Source organism: Mesocricetus auratus, unplaced genomic scaffold, assembly GCF_017639785.1.
Source record: "Mesocricetus auratus isolate SY011 unplaced genomic scaffold, BCM_Maur_2.0 Super-Scaffold_4256, whole genome shotgun sequence".
Classification (NCBI taxonomy): domain Eukaryota; kingdom Metazoa; phylum Chordata; class Mammalia; order Rodentia; family Cricetidae; genus Mesocricetus; species Mesocricetus auratus.
Genome location: NW_024429182.1, coordinates 46,871,471 through 46,898,033, shown reverse-complemented (window position 1 = coordinate 46,898,033; position 26,563 = coordinate 46,871,471). Strand labels below are relative to the sequence as shown.

The 26,563-nt window shown below is 38.8% G+C and overlaps 1 protein-coding gene across 1 annotated transcript; it reads left to right on the top strand.

Annotated features, from left to right (window-relative positions):
* Window positions 1-1,170: 1,170 nt before the first annotated feature.
* On the top strand, window positions 1,171-9,202 carry LOC101841125 (glycine N-acyltransferase-like protein Keg1). The gene is made up of 5 exons (XM_013115678.3): window positions 1,171-1,248; window positions 2,533-2,640; window positions 4,325-4,451; window positions 5,915-6,086; window positions 8,785-9,202. Exons 1-5 carry the CDS (start codon window positions 1,171-1,173, stop codon window positions 9,200-9,202), a joined length of 903 nt encoding a protein of 300 aa, XP_012971132.1.
* Window positions 9,203-26,563: the final 17,361 nt, after the last annotated feature.

The window sequence follows — 26,563 nt, the reverse complement described above, 5'->3', positions numbered from 1 at the left end:
GGTCCCGTGGGTGGAGAAGACCAGGAAAATGGGATGCGTAGGCTCCTGCCAGGAGGGGAGACTCAATGGCAGTCCCCAGGTACTGGAACGCACGCCGGGAAACAGGCCCAGAATTGCTTGGTCCTGCAGATGGAGAAGAAGACCAGGAATCTGGCAAAAATACTTTTAAAAATACAAACAAATCTAAGAACACAACAAAAAGATCATCTGCCATGCCCAAGTAGGCTTCATCCTAGACACCATTCTACATATGAAAACTACTTAATGTAATCCACAATATAAACAAACTGACAGTAAAAAATAACCACATGATCATCTCATTAGATGCCTCCCTACATCACCTCTTCATAATAAAAGTTTTGAAGAGAGTAGGGAAATGATAAATGTATATAAATATAATAAAGGCAGTTTACAACAAGCTTGTAGCCAATGTCAAATTAAATGGAGAGAAACTCAAAGCAAGTCCAATAAAATCAGGAACAAGGAAAGGTTGTCCATACACTCCATATACTTGAAGTTCTAGCTAGAGCAATAGATAATAGGAGATTGAGGGGAATACAAATTGGAAAGGAAGAAGTCAAAGTATCATTATTCACAGGTAATATGATTGTATACGTAAGCAACCCCAAAAATTTTACAAGGGAACTCCTACAGCTGATATAATACCTTCATCAGCAGAGTGGCTGAATATGACCATAAAATCACATGACCTAAAGGAAGGTATGAGGAAAACTTTATGTAGATCCAGATCCTACTGCTTAGCATTACTACGGTCTGAATGTTTCTGTCTCCCCAAGGGTCCTATGTTTGAGGACTCACCAATATGATAGGTAATAGAAGGATCTGAGGTCCCTTGTGAGGTGACTGTGTCTCCTTTTCAGATGTTATGAATGCCTTCATAGGTTAAGCTTCAGAAAGCAAGCCTACTCTTTCATCTAAGAAGGCACAGCTAGGGGGTGTACCTAACAGGTAAAAAGCAGAGTTACACAGGATAAAAACATACCAGTGCCTTGATCATGGATGTCCCAGACCTGGAAGAAATAAATTCCTGAAGATTATAAACCTGTGACTCCTGAGTTTTAGAGGCTTTCCAGACATGCTGTGTAAAGTATCTCCCCACTCCTGACTTGCTATTGTTGCTGCTTTTTTTCATCTAAGGTATCAGAAGAGATGTTCTACTTGCAGGGTTCTCAGATGCTTCAACTTCTGGAGAACTCCCTGAGGAAGCACCTCCCTGAGTCCTTAAAGGTGAGAGTAGAACATTCTCAGAGTAACTAAGGACCACACCTTGCTCTGACTGAGGAGGGACAGAGGTCAAGACTTACTGAGAACTGACACCATGGCATTTCTGTCACCTATGCTTATGCTACCGGAGTAGAAATAAATCTCAATGTATCATTTGCCCAATATTTAAAAAAGCAAATTGCTGCTCCCCAGCGATTAAACACATGCCAATGTTTACTTGCAAATGATACTTCACAATTTTTGTGAGACCCTGTTACAAAATAAAACCTTGAAAGTTGGAGATGTAGGTCAATAATAGTCTTTGTCTAGTCCATGAAAGACCCTAATTTTAATTGCCAGTAGGGAAAAAAAGAATTTTGCTGATTCTTAAATAAAAATAATCACTTTTTAGTTGAAATCATGTTAGATACATGGGGGAACAGGAAGGTTGAGTCTGGGTAATATGGATTCTTACTTATTTAAATTTTGCTTTAGTTGTATCCCTGACATGGCTCTATCAGGGAATGATATTTTAAAGCATAAAGTAAATTAGAATGTGTATAATGCAATGCCTTTCATAGCATATACCATTTCAATGAAATAAGACTTAATGTACAAGAATTTCCAGTTCTCTTTTTACATATGACATAACTCCCTATGGGATTTTCTGTGAACTAAGATATGCCTTATAATATTTTCTCAGAAGAGATGAAGTAAAGTTGTCTGTCATAAAATATACAAATGACTCAGAAGCAAAATTTTAATAAATTGGTGTGGGACTCACTGCATAATCCCAGGCAGCCCTTGAATTTTCAACCTGACTACCTTAGTCTCCCTATTAGTTGAGATATCAGACATGCATCACTAAACCTGACTATACCTTAACAACAATCTACAGCCAGGTGATGCAGATCTAAGAATAGCATAGTGTAGCTCTTAAAGCAGCAACCACAAAAATGCTTCAGGGAACAGTGAGGAAAGCATTCACAATGAATGGAAAACATAATACTTGTTCTGTGCATGAAAAGAAAGACATTCATGAAAAAAATTCTATTAGATTCTATATCAGGGGAGTTTGTGAGTTTACTCATAAATTGCATAATTCTTTATATTTTGTTTCATTGATGTTTAAAAGGTATTGTTAGAATAAGCAACTAGACATTAAGAACCATTTGAAAGATTCATTTATTACAACTTTCAAAGAAAAAATTGTAATTACATAGTAATTGTTCTTGTTCTAGTCAAATATTTTGTAGTTTTCTATCTCTTTGTAATGTGATGACATTCCTACTGTGTTGAAATATTTAGGCTTATGGGACTGTCTTCCACATGAATAAGGGAAACCCATTCAAGCTCATGGCTCTTGTGGACAAGTGGCCTGATTTTAATACTGTTGTTATTCGACCCCAGGAGCAGGTAAGTTGCAATATGCCTGTATCTCCACATTTGTTGCATTCCTAGCATGTGTCTGGTTATATGGTAGATGCCACAGCCTACTCCCATCCTAAGAAATAGAAATGAAGTATAATAATGTCAATCAATACCCTGCCTGAAGGATAATATATAAAAGTCCACAAAATTATAGGATGCTATAAAGTGAGCAAGAAGAGAACTATACAAAGATATAGTAATAACCAAAGGAAAATGTTAACCAAAGGTGCAGACCATACACTTTCATCCTCATCCATGCCTTTGTTTTGCTTAGCAGCACTGACTGATTTTAACTGCAAGCATACTTTGTCACTTCATTATTTCTTATATCTTGTTTGTTCAATTTAGAGGCCAGTGATAGAAAGTCATATTATGTGGAGACACAAAGCATAGCTTGATGTTTTATTATAAACATTAAAATACTTCCTGAGGGCTGGAGAAATGACTCAATGGTTAAGAGCACTTGCTGTTCTTGCAGAGGACCAGAATTTGGTTCCAGGCACCCATGTGGTGGCTGCCAACTGTCAGTAACTCCAGTTATAGGGAATCCGGCATCCTTTTCTGGTGTCTGAAGGCATTACACACATGTGATACACATACATACATGCAAGCAAAACATTCATGCCCATAAAATAAAAGTAAGTAAGTCCTTATAGAAAAGGGCATTTCCTAAGCTAGGTTTATATTTGTAACAAGTTAGTTCTTAGTTCCATTGTCAACTATTATCCTAGGGTAAAACAAATTTCCTGTTTTGAAAATCATTGGACTTGAAATAATCCAATTGATCTCACTCTATCACAACTTGTCACTGTAATATTGGCTTCCCATTGAGGTGCTGCTCTGTCTTTATATCAGTTATCTACAGCAAAGTCAATAAAGGAAGGTAGAAAAAAGAACGGCTATAAGTGGTTGATACTACAGAGAGAGAATCAGATTTTATTCATGATTCCAAGTGGAAAAATTTTGCCAACATGAATTTTGAAGATGTCTTAAATATTTTATAAGCCATAGCAAGTTTGATCTATAGTATGATTATATAGTATGCAATATATTACTTAATATTTCATTAAAATTAGAGGTATAAAAGTATTCAGATAATACATTAGTGGAAGTCATATTTCTGTGATATGTTCCTTTGTATTTAAGTAGTCCCATTATGGGTTTGTAAACTTGTTCTGTGTGTGTGTTCGCGCACACGCGCGAAAGTGTGTGTGTGTGTGTGTGTTTGTGTTCATTGTTTGCTTCAGGAGGTTGTCATTTACTTAATAATAATAAATGATATTTGAAGGACTATCTAACTCATTAGGTTTATCATTGGTTCCCTATGTGTACATGTATATTCTGATTCTGTTTTCATTAAAGACTTTAATACCAGAGCATTCATAGCCCAGAGCAAGGCATATTCTTTTAACTAAATGTTTTGCTTTTGGTTTGTTATTTTGATTCTTCTAAGTAAATTTTATAACACTGTACTGTCCCTTGAGTTGGGGTAATGTTTTTCATGGTGCTTTTACTTTGAATTGAGCCAAGGCTTTTTCTCTTGATTTCACATTGTAAAGTATTACAAGATAAATGCACAAGAAGCATTACTTCTAATATTTTAAAATCTCACAATGTAACTGGATACCAATATAATCAAATATTCTGGTTTATCTTTTTTCTAAAACAGGACATGACAGATGACCTTGACCACTACACCAACACTTACCTAATATACTCCAAGGATCCAATGAACTGTCAGAAGTTCCTTGGTTCATCAGAAGTTATTAACTGGAAACAACATTTACAGATTCAAAGTAAGAGAACTTGGGTGTGTGGGGGCTGTTGTTACCTCCTGTGTATACATGGTGGAAATCACTGTTCCTCTTGAACAAGTACTTTATATCCCACACAAAATTTTACAAGCCACAGACACTTAGCATGCTGCTGTTCCTTGCTTTGGCATCTACCACCTCCAAAGCGAACTCTTAAGAGTTGCAGTGTTTAAAGTTTACAAAGGAAATTTTAATGTAATTTCTTACCACCTTAGGACTTGAGATTTATTTCTTATTATGCCCATATTTTATTTAATAAATATGGGAGCAACATATCCTACCATTCCATCTCTGTTTTATTTCACTGTCACATTTTCAAAGGAATGTTTTAGTAACCAATACTACGCCTTCTGGAGTTGCATAATCTGAGATTGAAACCTGGCTGAGCCAGTTATTAGCTGTGTGGTAAAGGCTAAGTCACTTCTGCTATGGAGACCAAAGTTTTTGTGAGAAAAAAACATGATTATAGTAATTTTCAAAACATAGAGTCCTTACGTATTAAATGAGACATTTAATGGAAACTTCTTAGGAATCAACTATCTAGTTAAAAACCTCTAAATATCAATTGAAAATGACAATTATTTTAGTTTACAAATGTATGGGTAGGAAATTTAACGTAGCTAGGTGGCTCTGCTAGTCTCACCTAGTTTCACACATAAGGGCTCAGTCACCTGGAAGGTTATCTATAGAACAGCAGGAATAGGCTCATTATAGTCCCATGTCTGTTATTTCATAATAACACTGTGCCAACTCTGAACTATAGTGATGGAAGTGGATTGGGAGACATGTGAATGTCACAGGATCAGGAACTGAAAGTGAAAGTCACCTCCCGTGCACTCTTTGAATCCTGTTTACTAGATCACCCTCTTCTCATGATTCTAAACAAGGTTTACAACCAAACCAAATCCAAGTCATGGTGAAGACATTAGTGCAACAGAAAGCAACTGAGAACCTTATAGTAACAATTTAGTGGATCAAGTACATAGAAATTGTCCATTCAATGTCAGTTAACATGCTTCTTTTGTTTTTTTGTTTTGTTTTTTTTTTTTTTGGTTTTACGAGTCAGGGTTTCTCTGTATTGTTTTGGAGGCTGTCGGTCCAGCCTGGCCTCGAACTCACAGAGATACACCTGCCTCTGCCTCCCGAGTGCTGGGATTAAAGGCGTGCGCCACCACCGCCCGGCCAGTTACCATGCTTCTAACTCATCTTCTTTGGTAACTCTAACTGCACTCTTAAGTAGTCAGAGTTTGTGATACCATCCAAAACTTAGATTTAAAAAAAAACACATGGAAGAGATATAATCGATATCATATTAAGCCTGTCATGATTTAATACAAGACTTGATGATTCTATGCCCATACTCCCTTTGATTCCACTGGACAGCCTTTTCTAAATGTTAAGATGAATAATGGTATGCCATTTGCTTCCTCATTTTCTCCATCAAGGTTCACAGTCAAGCCTGGAAAAAGTGATAGAACATCTTGGAGCCATTAATTTGGGCAAGATCAAGCATACACAATGCTTTCTCTATATGGTACTTGACACAGCAAAGAAACTGGCTCCTTCCTTGGTGGATACCAAGAACTTAGTACATGGTAGTGACAAACCCAAACCCATGTAAGTGTTTCGGAAGTGGCCCGGCACCATTCACTCTCTTACTAATGACGTACCTCCTGTGTTGGATTTCCAAAGTGATCATTAAATGTCACCTTAAAACACAGGGCTAGAATCAAAGCACATCTGATCTGTCGTAGTTTAGGAGTCTAGGTAAAAGTCAGGATTTGAGCAGGGCTGTGTTGCATTGTAATCCACAGTACAGAATTCCTTCTGGTCTCTTCCAACACCCAGTGCTATTCCAGGACCACTTTGGCTTTGGGATGCATTGATCCACTCGCAGAAACACTTTCAGATGAACTTCTTTACCATCTGTGTCTTTTCCTCTTTTGTTTGTTGCGAGGACAAATATAAACAGATTTGGGACCCACCAAATAATCAGGATGAGTTCATATTCAAGTCCTAAACTTGTATATTCAAAAATTCCTTTTCTAAGCAATATTATCTGCATAAAGAGCTGGCAAGGTCGCTCAGCAGCCAAAGGTGCTTGCTCACAAGTCTGAGTATCTGAATTAAACCACGTCACCTACCTGATGCAGAAGAGAACCAAATCCAAAAAGTTGTTCTCTGATTTTCACACAGGATCATGTAACATCCAAAAAATAAATGGGTAAATAAATATGTAAATGCAGTTCAAATTTTAATTGCCTATACAAGTTGAATGTAGGTTATTGTTTAACCTGTCATGGCCTCATTAGCTCTGCTATCATTTGCCTTGGTAACCATACAACAAATTTTCTGCAGAATAGCTGTCTAATCACAATAAAATTTAAGTAAGGATGATGTCTCTCTCCTGCTTTCAAAATTTCAGTGCTCCTGACATACTTTCAAATATTTCTGAACTCAGCCCTCTAAGAGGAATTTTCATCTACTTCTCAGGACTTATATTTTATCTTGTTTATTCCCTCCAAAATTTCTAGCCCTTGTTAAAAAATACAAGTTCATATTAAAAACATGAACTGTCTTGTAGACAAGAGACTAAAATCAGAGGTTGAGTCATTCTTTCAAACAAAGTGCTCTAATGGAGGCAATCTAAAGAGAAAGAGGTTGATTTTATAGACTGAGAAAAACTAAAATAACACAAACAAAATTTAGTCATTTCAATGTTATTTCCTATATAAAATAGGAAAGGAAGATAACAGAATTTGACAGATTGGTTCACTTCAGGTTACTTTGGGTTAATTATTTTGATGGGGATTAAAACAGAGTCATATTCTCTATCTGCCTATTTTGCTAGCTCAGTCTCTTGTTCCCCCCCCCTCTCTCTCTCAGAATGTGAATTAACACTATTATTGGCTTGGTGACATGAAGCATCTATGTGAATGATTTCATGCTTTCTTTAGTGTTGAAGCTAAATGCGGAGGTTAATGTACAATGGTGCTATGCCATAGCTTTACTGCCATTTCTGTTTGACTTTCATGAGATCAGACCTCTATTATTAGCTCATCTGTGTCAAAGCATCTCTCTCCTCCACAGACCTGTCTTTACACTAACAACTTACGTTGTTATCCAGATCTCCTCATAAGTTACCTCATCAGAGTCCTGGATAAAACACCTCAATAAAAGTCACTCCTGCACAGGACTCAAGTTCATTTTACTCAGAGTACTCCTGAGTATTTGAAACTAGATAATCTATTCTTCAGACTTGATGTTTGACTCATCCTCTAACAATAAGGAAAACTCTACATGAGCTGGGATTGCCAGTACCTGGCACACAGTGGGTTTTAAACAAATATGTGTTCAGTGAATTCTCTGCATGGAACAACTGGAATAATAAAAATATTTTAATACGCTTCACATTGTTCCCAGTTTGGTTAACATAATGCTGAGTAGAACCAAAAGCTGAGCATGTGATTTGAGGATGCTCAGTCTTACAACCCTCTGTGAAGTTTTCTACCTGGAAGAACTCAGTTCTCTATGTATACTACATGGCAACCCGGAGAACACTTCCATCTAGAAACTCCTGGGAAGTTTTATCCTGATATGAGCTAGAGGACAGCCTAACCTCTTGACAGAAAGCAGAATCCAGAATAGCTTGCTCAGCACATGGATGACAGAACCTGTAACTGGAATTGAAGTAGAGTGCATAGCTCCACCTCCACAGCCCACTCCAAAATGACTCCTGAAACCTCCTCACACCACTGTACGTGTCTTCAGAAGCCAGTGACCATCTTTATTCTACACTGCTGCCCTTCTTTGCATTTGGCCTTATCTTTTGTGACCCACAGAGTCTAAGAACCACAAGATACCAATTTCTATGTTTCTGAGCTTTGGCTTTTCTGCTTGCTACATTTGTTTTAGAAAACTTTCTAATGTCTGCCAAACTGTTTCCTTTTTCGTGAAACAAGACTGATCATATTTGAACTTGGAAAGATGATGGTCACAGACAAATAAACTGGAAATGTTACCTGGAGCATTTTTACTACCTGTTAGGTACTGAATCTGAGCCCCCATCACACTGCCTTGTTAGTCTACAGTGCAAGTTGCTTCTTAGCCCTGCTCACTAGATGAGGAAATAGAAAAGGTGAAGGGTAATTAATCAGCAGACTCATGCACATCGTGTTGATGGGAACTCAGGCAGTCTGGCTACAGAGAATGCAATCTGAGATATTCTACTTTTTGCCTAAATGTAGGGGGAAGTAAATAAAATTATTCATAGCCTATGTGCTTAAGGACTGCTCTTTCCTGTTTTTCTCAATAGTAACAAAGAGGTGTTCAAATTCACCTCCCTGGATGTCACACATGCTGCATTAGTGAACAGTGTCTGGCATTTTGGTGGCAATGAGAGAAGCCAGAAGTTCATTGAGCGCTGTATCCACACCTTCCCCAGCTTCTGTATTATGGGGCCTGAGGGGATCCCTGTGTCCTGGTGCCTGATGGACCACACTGGAGAACTGCGAATGGCAGGCACTCTGCCTCAGTACCGGCGCCAGGGTCTCATTTACCATATTTCTCAACACCAGATTCACACTCTAAGAAATCTTGACATCCCCCTGTATTTACATGTGGGCAAATCTAACTTCACCATTCAGAGATTGTTTGCCATGCTGGATCATGTCCTCATGCCCTGTAACTGGAACCAGTGGAACTATGTGCCCTATAAGGCTGGGAAAGAGTGATAAGGGGCCATGCTTAAGATGGAGAAGCAGCTGAGTGAACAGAGAGAAGTAATAAATTGTCCTTAGGTGGGGAGTTGTTGCTAGAAAGCAGGGGTGCATCAGGAACCGAACATGCTGTTTCTCTGCCCTCACATTGCTCACGCATGTAACTCCATCTCTCTTCACGCCAAACATCACCTTCTCCTGCTCCAATTCTGTTACAGGCCCCTCTTTCTCAGGATCTAACACAATGGCCCTTAACCTTCCTAATGCTGTGACCCTTTAATACAGTTCCTCATGTTGTGGAGAACCACAACCATAACATTATTTTTGTTGCTACTTCAAAGCTGTAATTTTGCTACCGTTATGAATCATAATGTGTATATTTGAGTTTTCTCACGGTCCTAAGCGACCCTTGTGAAAGGGCCATTCGACTCTAAAATGAGTCACAATCCGCAGGTTGAGAACACCTCTCTAACACATTCAGCCGAATTGTATTATTTTCCATTTTGCTTTGTTGGCTTTTGATCAGTGCCCATTAGCCAGTAGGCTTGTTTTGTGCCCTGCCCCACGACACACACACACACACACACACACACACACACACACACACACACACACACACACCTCCACTACCTTCTATAGTTTTATTTTTCTTTTTGATTGGCTAGAGAAGTAGCTTGTCATCTAAAAAGGTTTATTCAAAATCATTCTCTCCCAGGTCACTCCCTAGGTGTGGTATTGTTAGCATGTAAAAACTACTACACATTCACACACAGATGCACAAAGTGTGTGGTAAGGTTGTAAAATTACTAGGAAAGAAACTAGGGGTTAGCAAGCATAGGTGCTGGTAGGTGAGCCTGGTAACCTGAGTTTGATTCCTAGGACCCACAATGTGGAAGGAGAGAACCAATTCCATCAAGTTGTTTTCTGACCACCATAGCTGTGCTGTGACATGTACACTCACAAATAAATACGTACATAAATGCAATTTATAAAAAAAGACTAATTTTGTGTATTTTTCAAAAGACTAGTTTTGTGTATTTTTCAACGACTGTTTTTTTGTTTGTTTGTTTTTTGTTTTTGTTTTTGTTTTAACACTATTAGTTCTTACACCAGGAAAGAGAAATTAGCATTTTTGGCTGAGCTTTGCTCCTTCATTCTAATATTTATATTTAATAAATCTGTTCTTTATTTATGGAAGCTTAAATGCTGGAAGGCAAAGCACCGTAGGGAGAGGCGGCAACAACAGCCCTCAAATCCAGGAAATGGATGTATGTTATGTAAGGAGAGAGGCAGAAGGAGAGGGTGGGTGAGGAAAAGAAAGAGAAGCAAGACTGGGGGGGGCTAAGAAAAGGGGAGGAGAGACAGACAGACAGAATGAGAGAGAGAGAGAGAGAGAGAGAGAGAGAGAGAGAGAGAGAGAGAGAGAGAGAGAGAGAGAGAGAGAGAAGAGGGAGAGAGAGATCTTAGGTTGTAGAAAGACCATCTCCTCAGTAGAGAGGATAAATGCTATGTCTGTATTCTTATTAGCTTAGTTCAAACAAAATTTCCTGAACAGCAACAGCCACATCTAAAGCTCCCACAGCAGGCAGCCCTCTCTGAGGTTCTCCAGTCCAGCCCTCAAAACCTCTGTTGCTAGTCCTTCTGTTGCTAGTCCTGTGGCTCCAAGAAGTTGCTTGAGTTGTTTTCCCCACCTCATTTCCTGGAAATGACAGAATATTTCCTTTCTTTTTCTGTCAAAAGCCAAACCACACAGGAGTTGGATTCAAAACAAGGCCTTAATATGCCTTTCTTATTGCATTTTGAAGTCAGTTATGATTAATGAAATTTAATAATTTGTTTTTATGAACCTATAAATTATAAAGTATATATGTATACACACACATATATACACATACATGTGTGTGCTTTTGGTTATATTTACATCCATTTACAATCTTAGTTTCTTAAATACTTAAATATATATCAAATAATATTTATCAATTTTATTTTCACTTTCATTTTTAAAAATTTCTCTTAGCAACAGAATTACTCAAAATAGCAAATTTTAAAATTCAAATGTAGAGCAGGAAAGATGACTTAGTAGTTAAGAGCACTGGCTGCTACCTAGAGGATTCAAGTTTCATTCCTGGAATTCACATGAAAGCTCACAAACATCTATAATTTCAACTACATGTAATCTGCTACCCTCTTCTGGCCTCTGCAGGTACCTGCATGTGCACTGTACACACACACACACACACACACACACACACACACACACACACACGCATGCATGAACGCATGCACACATGCATACACATGCACATTGTAAAGTTCAATGAAATAAACTTCACATGCAAACATAATAAATTCAGAGAATCTAAAGATAGAGAAGATCTTCCAAACTTTTAAAAATTTAATTAATTTATTTTATATCCTGACCACAGGATGTAAAATCCATTTGAGATCTTAGTTTCTTAAATACTTAAATATATACTAAACTGTATTTATGAATTTTATTTTCACTTTAATTTTTAAAAGTCTCTCTCAGTAACAGAATCATCCAAAATAGCAAATTCTAAATTTCAAATGTAGAGCTGAAGAGAGCTCCTTCCACTCCCTCCCCCGTTCCCCTCTGTAGCACCCAATCCACTCCTCCTCCATATTAGCCCAGAAAGGGCCAGGTCTCTTCTGTGTGTCAGCAAAGCATAGCCTATCAGGCAGCTATAAGGCCAAATAGCTCCCCCTGTGTTTATGCTGGGCAAAGCCATCCAGAATGAGAAATGGGTTCCCAAGAGTCAGTCAAAGCACCAGGGACAGCCCCTGCTCTCATTACTATGAGTCCCTCAAATAGATCAAGCTGCACAACTGTCTCATATATTCAGAGGGCCTAGGTCAGTCCTGTGCACTCCCTGGTTGATGGTTCAGACTGTGCAAGTTCCCATGAGTCAGGCAAGCCTTTCCTGTGGGTTTTCCTGAAATGTCCACCACTACCACCACCCATACCCCTCCCCCAGCCAGCTCCAGCAATCCCTCCTCTCTTCTCAGACATACTTCCCAAGATCTGCCCAAAGTTGGGCTATGGGTCTCTGAGTCTGCCTCCATCAGTCACTGGATAAAGACTCTCCAGTGATAACTAGACTAATCACCAATCTGATCACAGAGGATGGCCAGTTCAGGCTATGCATTCACTGCTGCTGGAAGTCTTTGGAAATCAATACAGAGGTTTCTCAGGAAATTGGGAATAGATATACCTCAAACCCAACTATACCACTCTTGGGCATATACCCAAATGATGCTCAGTTATATCACAAGGACATTTGCTCAACTATTTCATAGCAGCTTTATTTGTAATATCTAGAACCAGGAAGCAACCTAAATGCCCCTCAACCAAAGAATTGATAAAGAAAACATGATACTTTTACTCAGCTTTCAAAAACAATGACATTGGGAAATTTGAAGACAAATGGATAGAACTAGAAGAATATCATCCCGAGTGAGGGAACCCCGACCCAGAAAGACAAACAGTTTATGTACTCACTCATAAGTGGATATTAGCTGAAAAGTAAAGGATAACCATGCTACAATCCACAGCCCCAAAGAGGCTAAGGGGGGCTCAAGGGGGCACACATGAATCTACTTAGGAAGGGGAAACAGTGGAGATCTATTGGGTAGAAGGGGGGAGGTGGGGTGGGATCTTGAGGGATCGGGTTAGGGCAGGCAGAGTGGGAGAGTGCTGAGAGAGATGGCTAGAAAGGGGGATGGGTAGAAGCCTGATGCAAGGGAAACTCCCATGAGTCTACAAGGACAGCCTCATCTAAGACACTTCCCAACTTTTAGAAATATCTAGAAATAACATAAAGTTAAAGTCGAAATCAGTTACCTCACTATGCATTACTAGCTAAATCTGAGAGAATCACCTTCTAATAGTACAAATTACACCACAAGTTATAGACATATAAAACATCAAACAGGCTGAACTTCCTATATAAGATAAAATCTTACTATATATATGATCCTTTAAATGTGCATATTAATTCTATTTAATATATTGTTATTAATTCTTTGAGGATTTCATATAAGGGTATTTTGATCATATTCACCATTACTTCACCCTCTATTAGCTCCTATATCTTCCCTTTTCTGTCTCACTCTCATCAACTTTAAAAATAACCTACCAAGTCAAATTTGTGATGACTGTATCCTCATGGGTGTCAGACCATACACTGCAGTATGGTCAAAACTAGATGTCCCTCCCCTGTCAATAGCTCCTCAATTTAGAATAGAGGCTTGCAAATTCTTTTCTATCCCCATGCTAGAATACTGACTGGTTTGATGTTGTATAGGTCTTGTCACAACTGCTGTGAGTTCATGAGAGCAGTTGTCTTGTCATGTTCAGAAGACCCTGTTTTGCTCCAATATTTCCTGTCCTAACAACTTTCCCCTACTTCTTCTGTGACTGCTCCCGGGTCTTGGTTGTGGGGACATACAATAGATGCTCCATTTGTTGCTGAGCATTCCACAGTGACTTATTCTCTGCAGTTTGAATTGTTGTGAGCTTCTGCCTTAACCATTGTCCAATGCACTTCTGCCTTAACCATTGTCCAAGAAACTTCTCTGATGAGGTAAGAGAGCTGTACTGATTCGATGTCTTATAAGAGAAGAAGAAAGCATATTTGTGATAGGTCTTATGATCACCTGTTAGTTATCATGCTGTTGATATTAGATATACAAAAAAACAGATAATACTTGCATTTGTAATTTCCAAAATATATAATTTTTATTTTCATTTGTCTTTTTCTTATTTACTTTTCTATTGCTGTGATAAAACACTATAATCAAGGCAACTTATAATTGACTTAGAGTTTTAGAGAGTTAGAGTTCATGATGGTGGAGCAAAGGCATAGTGACAGGAATAGCTAGAACAACATCAGAGAGCTCATATAATTTTCTACAAATAGGAGACATAGAGAAAGAAACACACTGGGAATGGCAAGTGTCTCTTGAAACAACCAAGCCTACTCCCTTTGACACACCTCCTTCAATAAAGCCACATCTTCTAATCTTTTGGAAACAATTCTACCAAGTGAAAACCAAATATTCAAATATATGAGCCTCTAGAGGACATTTTCATTCAGATCAAAACGGTGCGTATTCATAGTATATGGTGCTGGGCTATGAAGGCATTTTCACACAAACATATAATATACTTTTGAGTGTATTCCACACCCTACTCCACTCACATACCTTTCCCATCCTTCACTCCTTCTGTTAGCAACCCCTGTGTTTACACACACACACACACACACACACATACACACACATGAATATATAACATCTATATTGTATTCTAAGAACACACACATATACACGTATATATACACACACATGAATATATAACATCTATATATGTATTCTAAGAACATACACATATAGACATATGTACATGCCCACACATATATACATACATACACACACACACATATATATGTATATATATATATCCAGAAATGAGAAGAAATATGTGATATCTGTCTTTTGGAGATTGACTTGATTGGTTTAATATGATTATTTCAAGTTGTACCATTAACTTTACCTTTATGGCTTGGAAATCCATTGTCTGTTTAAACCACATTTCTTTAACCTTTCTTCCACTGTTATGACCACCTAGGTTTATTCCATAATGGTCTGCAAACAGTAATTACAGTCCTGGGTAACTATATAGAAGTGGTAAAGTCTGGTTATAAGGCAGTTAAAGTTTTAGGGTTTTTTTTGAGGAGCCTTCATGGTGACTGGACTAATTTATATAGAAGCCAGCAACATATGACAGATCCCTTTTGTCCTCATATGTACCCAAAATTTGTTAATTGTTTTGATGGCTGTCATTCTGAAAGGGGTGAGAAAGAATTTTAACACAGTTTTAGTTTGCAGTACCTTGATGATTATGGGTTTGGTCATTTTTTCACATGTGTACTAGCTATATTCATTTCATTAGAACATGTATTAATTGTGCCATTGATCTATTGTTATTTTATTAACTTCTTCCTGTATTCTAAATGCTAATCTCCTTTCAGGTAGACAGCTAGCACAGACTGTAGCTCACTCTTCACTTGATATTATTTCCTTTGGTGCATAAGTGCTTTTGAATTTAATAAAGTCTCAGTTGTCAATTTGTTTTTGTTTCCTTTCTCTTTTAAATTTATCTTTGTGTGTGCCCATGGTGGGGGAGGGACACATATGCCACACTGGTGATCAGAGGATAACCTCCAGGTGTTAGTCTTTGTAGAAGTTCTTGTTTTAGACAGGTTCATTTTGTTTTCCATTGAATACATTGGCTAGCTGGCTCATTGGCTTCTGAGGACTTTTTCCTTCATTTTTTATCTTCCTGTAGTAGTTCAGGGAATACAGAACCATGTCTGAGCACATCTGGCTTTAGGTGGTTTCTGGATATTTAATTCACATGAGCCATCTCACCACCTGCATTTTTCCTTTTCATGGACAGATGAGTAACAGTATTTTTCTGTTACAGTATTAAGTAGTGTTATCACACATTTAAAGTTACACCTGGCCCACATCAAGGTCCTCTATAAATATAATCTATTGGCACATGTCTTTCCCCAAGCTCGTGGCAGAACTAATCCCGCCTCCAAACTCAAAGCTGATACTGTTAAGTGTGAAGCTGGGTTAGGGTTAAACAACTGCAAGCTAATCAGCATGAACTTCAGAAGCCTGCTACTGGCTGCAGAGTGCTTGTGAGATACCCTTGACAAGCTCTGGGGTTCGGCAGAGCATTTTACTTATGCCAGTTACTTAAAGTTAGTACACCAGAGTTGCTGATTCTTCTGCAAGATGAAGTTCAGTGTCAGTATATGCATATATATGTGCATATACATGTGTGCACACATGCAAATGCATGACTGCATGTGTGTGCATTGGCACAATAGAAGAAGGGGGTTCATTGAGAGGAAAGAGAGCCAACAAGAAGGATAAGGAACAGAGTGTGGAGGTGTGGATATAAGCAAAGCACCATGATATACACGTATGAAAATGACAGAGAAACCTATAATTCTTTCTAAACACATTAACGTTTCCTTTATAAAAAAATTAGGACAGGAAAGGGAAATATCTTACTAGGCAAAGATCTTGCCACATGAGTATGAGAACCTGAGTTTCAGTCCACAACATCCATATAAAGCTAAACACTGTAGCACCCACCTCTGAATTCTGCCTTTCTATGGCAAGATAGAATGGAGACAGGAACATCCTTGGCATATGCAGCAGTGAACAAGAGAATTTGTCTCAAACAAGGTAAAAAGCAAGAACCAACACCCAACCTGTCTTCTGATCACACTCAAGCCATGGCCCACCTATACTGACACTCATAAATGCATATACATACAACACACACACACACACACACACACACCCTTATACATGCAAAAATCCAAATCAAGCCCTTTACATCTGGCCTATTGTCTGCTTGAGACTTGAGTAATATAAGCAAACATTAGACTGGAAGTACTTAACCTCCTGGTTCCTTCTTTTGAGAAACTCATCATGTTATCAGCGCAGTAGAGAAAGGTTCCATGGACCTTTGTCTCAAAAGCATCCTCTGACAGCTTCACAGAGAACACACTGTCATGACATAGAGCACACATCATGTGCTTGGAAGCAAGCTGATATAGAGGTCCAGAAATAGACACAACACACCATAGAGCTGATTCAGGGATTTTGTTAGGACTTCACCAGTGGTGGGAGGGGAACATTGCCTTTCATAAATATGTATTAAAGGGTCCTTGTGGGGTTAATTTACAGAGGGATCCACAAAGAACTATTAACTTAGAACTATCAAATAGGGCATCAAGGAAGAACAGCTCAGAAATTTAATTCAGATGTTTCTTTTCTCCTTTTATTGGGATGAAATGATACAGAACACAAGAACAAATTAGTTCCTTTCTTATCTAAAGAAAGCAAATTCTTAAACACCATTTTTCATCCTGAGGTGAATTCTTGTAATCTTGAAAACATCTCAGGTTTGCATCATCAAAGAGTAAATTTCATCACTAAAGTAGGAGGTGCCTTCTGTAGAGGCAGTTGTTATTTATCCAAAAGTTTTCATTCATTCCTTCAGTCAATCTCTGCCATTGAGTGTTGGGGAAGCTTATTATGGGGTAGGTTTTTTTGGTGGTGGTTAGAGACAGGGTTTCACTATGTAGCTTTAGAGTCTGTCCTGGAACTAGCTCTTGTAGACCAGGCTGGTCTCACAGAGATCTGCCTGCCTCTGTCTCCCGAGTGCTGGGATTAAAGGTATGTGCCACCACCTCTAGGCTCATGGGGTAGGTTTTAATAAGTTAAAGTTAGTCATTGCCCTCAAGCATTGAACTAGATTGAATCTCCAGGTAATACTGCTACTGAACCAGTTTTTTCTTTGAGATAAAGAAGAGTGATAGAGGAGTTATAACCAGAAACCAGTGAGGGCATCAGACCTGTAGAGCCACTGAGGTGTCTGATTAAAGAGTATTAGAATTCACACGTGTTTAATGTATGAGAACATTTCAGACATTGCAAAGAAGAAAAAATGAAAACAAGCAAAGAGAGAAGTAGGAATGTGTGATGTTTTCAGCTATACATTTATATGTGATATATCCATCCATTCACCTATCTATCCTCCATCTATGTGATATTGTGTTTATTTTAAATTTATGCCTTGGAATCCTGAGGAGCATACTGGGAAGACAAAATGAGAGATGCATAAAGATGCTTTTTGGAAGAAAGACTTACACTGTTAAAAATTTTTCTCAGACTATTTAATCCTCCCCAAACACCTATGTGGTAACGGGCAAAGTGAACATTATTCTACATGATGGAAACTGGAGCTCAGATGCAGGAGTGTGCCCTCCAAGATCAGACATGTACTAAACCTTTGAGTCAGTTTTGGGAGATCCAAATTTTGTTATTATTTTATTATAGTTGCTTATCCTAGGAACAATTTTTCTCCCATAGGCTTGTAGTACAACTCAAATGAAATTATAAAATGTTTCTACATCAAATAAATTGAAGTCAAGAACACACTGTCTTCTCAATAGGATGGCAGAGACAGTAAAGAATTGTCTTTCTCCCTGTTGGAGTCAGAGAGTTAGCTTTCAGAAGTAACTAATCTGTGAGTTGAATAACAAACATGTCCAATCTTCTCTTTACAGTGTAGGTGACATGGTTCAATCTGGCTAATAAGATAGAAAAATTTCTGCGAAGTGTATTATAAGTTCTTATAGAGATTTGTACTTCAAAAAGTTGAGAAATTTGGACTGGAAATTTGGGTGAGTTGCCTAGCATGCATAGGGTCTTGAGTGCCAACTCTAGCACCACACGCGCGCGCACACACACACACACACACACACACACACACGCACACACACACTAAAAACTAAAAACTGATAAATCTTTTGTGAATGAATTATTTAATTCAAAGACTTACTAGAATACCATTCTTGCAAGAGTTTTGAAAATTCAAAAATTCAAAAGCTCTTTCAGTGACAATGTTTTTTTAAGGTTAAAATAAAGGGCTTTTTATTGTTTCTTTGTTTTGTTTTGTTTGTGAGACATGTTTTGTTTTGTTTGTGAGACAGGGTCTCACTATGTCAACCTTGAGCTCTGAGAGATCCACCTGCCTCTGTCTCTCAAATGCTAGGATAAAAGGACTGGGCTACCATGCCTGTCTAATATAGTTTTAAAATGAATAAACTAAAGAATATGAAGTTGTAGAAAGTGAGAATTTTTCAGTTGGCCAGCCAGATTGCCAAAGAAAGTCCAAAAGAATGGGCAGATTGTTGCAGACTCTACCAAGCCAGCAGAGGGCAGCAGTCGTAGCCAAGTCCTACAGCAGGAGTGGATGTTTTCTGAGATAAATTCCCAGTGACTTAAGTCTAAATATTGCCTATCTTCTATTATAACTCAACCTTTGGGAAACTATGACCTCAAGACATTGGTGGCTCCAGCACATGAAAGTAAGAAAATGGCCTAGAGTAGAAGACTACCTCCCCATACAAGGGTCTTAAAGTGAAGTCTGCAAGAAAACAAATTTATCTTTCCTTCCTTGTGCTCAGGGATCACTAGTGAGGACTGCAAACACACAAGGGATGTAAATGAGATTTCTGATCATAAATCACAGTTTTCAGAGTAGAAAAGAACAAGCAGAAATTTTAATTAGAAATTCCTAAAATTGTAATTCAGCATCACTGTTCTCCACTTGTACTCAGCAAGTTTCCTAATTCTCAGTAAGAACTTGAGCAGAGATAATTACTGAATACACTAAGAAATGAATGAATCAAAATAAAGTAAAATAAGGGCTCTTAACCGGGCGGTGGTGGCACATGTCTTTAATCCCAGCACTGAGGAAGCAGAGGCGGGTGGATCTCTGTGAGTTTAGGCCAGCCTGGTTTGCAGAGTCACACAGGGAAACCCTGTCTCGAAATATAAAAAAGGGGGGGATCTTTTAGCTCCATTTTACTTTACTTTTCACATACATAATTTTGCACAGCTAATATTCAACTATTATGTAATAAACATACAAATTCCTTTTTATTTTGTTTTTGTTTGTGCTTTTTTTTCTTTAAATTAGAAACAAGCTTGATTCACAGGTCAATCCCAGCTCCCTCTTCCTCCCCTCCTCCCCTGCCCCCTTAGTTCCCCACCTCATCTCCCCTTCCCTCCCCAGGGAGGGTGAGGTCCTCCATGGGAGACCTCCAAAGTCTGTTATATCATCCAGGGCAGGACCTCGGTCCTCCCTCATGTGTCCAGGCTGAGAGAGCATCCCTCCATGTGGAATGGGCTCCCAAAGTCCATTCATATGTCAGGGATAAATACTGATCGAGGCTTCCTCACTGACACCCACGTTCAGGGGGTCTGTATCAGTCCCATGTTGTCCTCTCAGCCATCAGTCTGGGGTCCATGAGCTCCCCCTTGTTCAGGTCAGCTGTTTCTGTGGGTTTCACCAGCCCGGCCTTGACCCCTTTGCTCATCACTCCTCCCTCTCTGCAACTGGGTTCCAGGAGTTCAGTTCAGTGTTTAGCTAAGGTTTCTGCCTCTGCTTCCATCAGCCACTGGATGAAGGTTCTAGGATGGCATATAAGGTAGTCATCAATCTCATTGTTGGGGAAGGGCATTTAAGTAGCCTCTCCACTATTACTTAGTTGCCAGTTGGTGTCATCCTTGTTGATGTCTCGAAATCTCCTTAGTGCCAGATCTCTCCTCAAACTTATAAAATTCTTATACCATAAATATTATAAGAAAGATTTTATTTAACTAAAATATTTAGAAACAGAGAGAATGTAAGAACTAGTGGATGGGGAGGAGAGCTATGAAATGCTTTCTCCTGGATTGTGACATGTCTGCTACATACATGAAGTCACAACAGGTGTGATTACCTGCAAAAGACCTGCCCAAGATCAACAGTTGAAATCCCAGCACAGACATGGCAGGGGTTCATGAAGCCCTGTCCTACATAATGATTTATTGGCAATTGACAGTTGCTTGGAGAGGGAGAGTCAGTTTTCCTTGGAGGGTGACAACTGCTAGGTTGTCCATGCCCCAAAGGATGACACTACACCTTTGTGCATCTGGGGGCAGTACTAGTTAGGCTCTGCGAGACACACACACACACACACACACACACACAGAGAGAGAGAGAGAGAGAGAGAGAGAGAGAGAGAGAGAGAGAGAGAGAGAGAGAGAGAGAGATCAACTCCCAGCCACACATTAGTAACACATTAGCATTTTCTTCTATTATGAATGTATACATAAAATCACAGTAAATTGTCATTCCTGTTGGCTATACCCTGAATGGTAGAAAGATGATTTCATGTCTGATTTCTTCGCTAAGGATAAACTAAAACATCATCTACTCTTGCATATTTAACATAATAAATTATAATTATTTAATAAATAATTGCACCCACTACTAAACTTTGCCATTAAATTTTGTTAGCTAAAGAGTTAATCACCATTTTCAATTTAGATATTTCAATACCATTTTGCTTTTTCCATAATCCATATGTTTTATTTATTTTGTAGACTATCACTTATCCTGAAAAAAGGGCCAAGAGACCTGCCTAGCCAGATTACCAAACTGAATATATAGCCTTTTAATAGTTGCACTTTTTTTTTAAATCCTGAGAAACTTTTCCCATTTATTGCAAATAGATGCTTTTCTTTATTTTATTATCACTTTTTATTTTAATTTTAAATAGCTTGTTTTACATGTCAATCCCAGTTCCCTCTCCCTCCCCTCCTCCAGCACTCCCCATCCCCCCAGCCTCCCACCCTATTGCCAATTCCTTCCACATAGGGGATATCTAGAGTCTGTCATTTCCCTCAGGGTAGGGTCCAGGCACGCCCCTAAGAGTCCAGGCTGAGAGAGCATCCTTCTTTGTGCTATGGGCACACGATGATTGTTTGTATTCCAGGGATAGACACTGATCCACTGCTCTGCATATACGCATAGTACCCAAGAGAAGAGGATTGAGACCAGATCCTCTGAATGGATGGGGAACAAGGCGAGGGGTAGGGGGGAGTGGGAGCTTCGAAGAAGAGAGGGGGGAGAAGAGAATAGTTGCACTTTTAGGGAAGAGGAGTTCAGTGGTCAGTTTTTAATTCTGTTAACAAAGTCTCAGGAAACAAATAAACAAAACAAAAATCAATAGTGCAATACTCTGTAGACTAGAGAGATGGATTGGTGGTTAAGAACACTTTCTTCTAAACCATGAAGACTGGAGTCTGGACCCAACACCCACATCAGGTGTTTCACAAACACCTGAAAGTCTTGCTCTAAGGGATTTGACTCCCCCTCCTGTCTCCCACAAGCACTCAAGCACACATGAGTGAATATACTTCCACAGATACAAACATGTGTATATTCACACAAATAGAGTAAGATAATTTTTAAAAAATTCTTGGTAATCCAGAAAATGAGAAGAGGCCAAGTGTGCTCTTTCCCTAGAATTCTTTTCTAAAACAATTTGGAAGTTACGGGCTCCATTTTGTAATTGGCAATCTGTAGAGACTCAGTTTGGCACAACTGCAGCCATGCTGAGCTGTAAATGCAATGAATACCTCAAGTAACATGACCTATTTTCCCTACATAGTTTGCCAGCATAGTAAAAGCAGACAACATTGCTGAGTAATATGTAGTGCTCTATGACACTGGCACTAAACATATACTTGACTTTTTCACATTAGTTTGCATAAACCAGGTATATCCCAGATTGGAAAAAGTTATTTTCATCTTGACCTATATTTATACTCTCTTATTTCAGACATAAATCACATAGAATCATTCAGTCTTGCTCCTACCCAAGACCATACTTCTAGCTGTAAAGGCCTCACCCCAACAAGGTATACTCTGGCAATCCAGGGCCTCTATTCTTGGGGACAGTTTTCATAGACAGGAGTTTAACTGTGCTGGACCATATTAACTGCTAAATTTTTTAAAAAATGTATTTAAGGTTTGCTTTTTATTATCAAAGTAGAAACTGAAAGAGCATCTAATGTCAGTTTTAACACATGAAGTCAGAAACCCAACGTAATTCATGCAACCTTATGTCCATACTGCCCTGAAATTGAAGCATAAAATTTTGGATTATTATTATAATTAGATTTTTACAATGCTCATGAACTCCTACCCTCTGAAACTGTAAGCAAACCCCCAATTAAATATTTCCTTTTATAAATTGCCTTGGTCATGGTGTTGCTTCACCTCAGTACACAGTTTCTTTTTTTAGGTAATCTTTTCCCAAAGCATCTGCTCTAGTTACCTTTCTATTGCTGTGATGAGATACCATGACCAGGGAAGCTTTAATAAAAGAAGGTATTTAATTGTGACTTCCTTACAGGTTTAGAGGTTTAGTCCACGGTGATAGGCAGGGAGGAATGTGTGAAAGCTCATATCCTGACCTGCAGATAGTAAGCAGAGGGAGACTGGGCCTGTCATGGGGTTTTAAACCCCAAAACCCAGCTTCAGTGTATACCTTCTCCAAGGTCATACCTACTCCAACAAGGTCACCCCTTTCTAACACTTACCTAACTGTTCAACTAACTGGAGACTAAACACTCAAGTGTATGAACCTCTCATTCAAACCACCACAGTATCCATCAGTCTCTTTGGCCACCAAATCTTGATGACTCCGAAGTCTTTATAGACATTTTATTCACATATTTCGACAGGTTCTGGTTTGTTTTAAAAATTCAATGTCAGACTTTAAAAGGTGATCAGGCAAGTCACCTTCTTTTCTTGTCTCTTGCTTTATGTGATAACAAAATGTCACTCAGACTTGAATGTCTCATGAATAAACTGATTAAGAATAAGGTCAAGGATAAAGCAAGAACTCAGATACATTCTATACCCAGGTATGATTCAGCCCCTAGTAATCTCACCTACTGACCTATTGGCACCTATTAAGTGGATTGCAGTACTGTGAAGTTTTTGCCCAACTGAGGATGCAGTTCTCAACTGTTTCCTTAGTATGTTTTCTTCAATTGTTAAAACATTCCCTTCATACCTGACCCTCCAGTTGGCTCATCTCTTTCAGAATGACCACAGATTCTCATCCCATGGCTGCTCTTGCAATTTCAATACATGAAGTGTGAGACTTTATCTATAGATGCTACCAGGATAGGTTGCAGCTCTTTGGAGCTCTAATCCTCAGTACTTCTTGCAGAAGAAAATACAACCAGAGTAAAGAGTGAAGCAAGAGTGTTCTCAGAGCTCTGCCAAGGTCTCGGCTGAATTCTTGGAATATCCTGAATTCTTGGAATATCCTGACTGAGAAGAATGTCTTTATTTACCTGAGACGTTAGTCCATACCAGATAGTTTATGCTAACAATATGATTTAAGGTTGAGACATGACTTCTAGCACCTAAGATCTTGAGCCATACTGGACTATTCTGACCTATAGGGTGGAGCTGAAACTGGTGACTGGGGAACTTCTGTCAGTCATATGTTCCTCCCAAGCTTCTCTGAGTGACTCCATAAAAACTCTAGGTCTAGTTTCAGGTGAGATGCTCTGTCCAAATACAGTTCCTGTGTGCTGTAGCAGACTCACAGTAGAGTAATGACGCACTGACTGTGTGACATCCCAGGGAGAGCAGAACAGGCTCTTGTCTGTTTACCTTTGTTCTTTTGTTGACTTTAATGCCCTGTGTCCTTGCACTGTAATCACCATGGATAAGACATCTGTTCTGAGCTCTGTGAATTCTCACAGGGAACTGTCAAACCTGAGGTTGTTCCTGGAAGTTCCTCACATAATACTTCTTTTAATTTTGTTCAACCTCTCATCCACTTTTGAATGTGGACTTTGGAATTGTGCCCTGTAGTTCAGAATCCCACTCCTGTCATTCGCTGGCTGTGCATGAAAACACAACTTCATCTTTTGGTGGCGGTGCTTCAGCTAAATTGTCTACTTAGTTTGCATCATTTCTCTTAGTCTCACAATTTAAAGTGCTTGGTATCTTACTCACAATGCCTTAAACTTTTTTGCCTAATTGCAATTATTGTCACAAATAAATACTCCTTTAACTTTCCTGGTTTTGAATATCTTTCAAACAATCTTACAATTGGTGGTTACTTTTACTCTCATGAAAAATTCTTTTCTCCTAATTTTGAAAAAAAAATATATACATATCTTCAATATATATTCAACTTTAAATATAATTTACTTTATTTATTCTTCAGTATTTTGCATCAGTTTCTAGTTTCAAGCTTGTTGCACATTATGTAATGATTCCCTTGATTATTGATCATTTTTGTTTCTGTGTGTTACTGACCTCTACAGAACTCTCCAATAGGCTAGATCTGCTTGCCACAGTGCCCAGGAATCAGCCTATCTCTGCCTCTCCTGTACTGGGATTTAAAATGCTCATCATCATGCCTGGTGTCTTTACATGGGTTCTGGGGATGGAACCCAGTCTTCATGTTTATAAGACAAGCACTTTTGAGCTATTTCTCTAGCATTCACAAATTGTTATTTAAAACCTCACATATTCTCCACAATTTAAAGTCTTAGTATGGTTTCTTTCTTCTCATCAGCAGTTCTCCACCACGCCTTACTTTTATCCAATTGAGCCACCGTAGGCCTATGGTGCATGACATGACACAAAGAGTACAAAGCTGACAATTGCACAAACCTGAACAGAACTCTAATTCCAATGATTTCTAGCGGGCTTCTTATTTGCTTGTCTCAACGCTATCAACTCTAAAGTGAGAAAAATTGGACCTCTGTTACCTTGTGATAATAAAGATTAACTTCTACTCCATCATAAATATGTGGCAGTATTTCACATGTAATAGGAAATGGTTAAATAGTAAGTATTATTAGAGTTAATTATAATATTTACATGGTGATTAGATGGTCTTCAATTACCTGAAACCCTCTCAGATGAAAATAAAGAGATACACGTTTTAATTATGGCTCTGTATTACTTTTCTGTGGTGTGAAATAAAAAAAAACACCTTGACCAAAGGTAATTTAAGGAAGTGCAGGATTATTTTGGTTTATTATTCCAGAGGGTTAAGGGACATCATGGCAGGATGGCATGGAAACAAATGGTTGAAGTAGGAAACTGGATGATCACATTGTATCTGCAATCTTGAAGCAAAGAGAACAGGAAGCAGAGCCAGGCTAGAGCTACAAGGCTCACCCTAATGACATACTTCCTCCTGCAAAGCTCCACCTCCTAAACGTCCCTTAACCTTCCCCAGAAGCACGAAAAAGCAGGCAACCAAGTATGCAAACAGATGAAGGACACATTTCTCCTTCAAACCACCACAAGTTCCAAAAATTTTACCATTACAGTAGGTCATCATGGCAACTCATTTCTACTAATCATGATTGGTTTCCGTTAAAGACAGAGTTTTCTGTACCTCAAGATGTTCAAACAGATACCACCCATGTTGTGCCTATTCTCCAATCCTAGCATCCCGAGAGCCTCGATTTATTTCAAGAATGTTTTGTTGCCCTGTTTCTGTATTCTGATGCTCTTTACCCATTGGGCTGCTACAGGTCTCAGCCTCCTAAGTGCTGGCATTAAAATCATGAGACACCACAAACAGAGTATCCTTTGAGTTTTCATGAAAGGCTCTCCAAGAGAGTTTTCTTTCTGTTCTGCACAGGCTGTGCACTGACTGTAGCTCTCACATCAGCCTCTGTCTTGTGGGGAGGTATGTACAGTGTACCACACCTAACTTGAGAGTTTCTTTCTTGTAGAATGATTCCCAGACAAAGGAACATTCAATTGAAGGAAGAGCTTGAATGGTCAAGGCTCCCTCACAAACAGAACAAATTGCCCTTCCTGGGGACTTTCCCCAGTGAACAAAGTTTTCCTGCTCCTTCCCTATTCTTTAATTA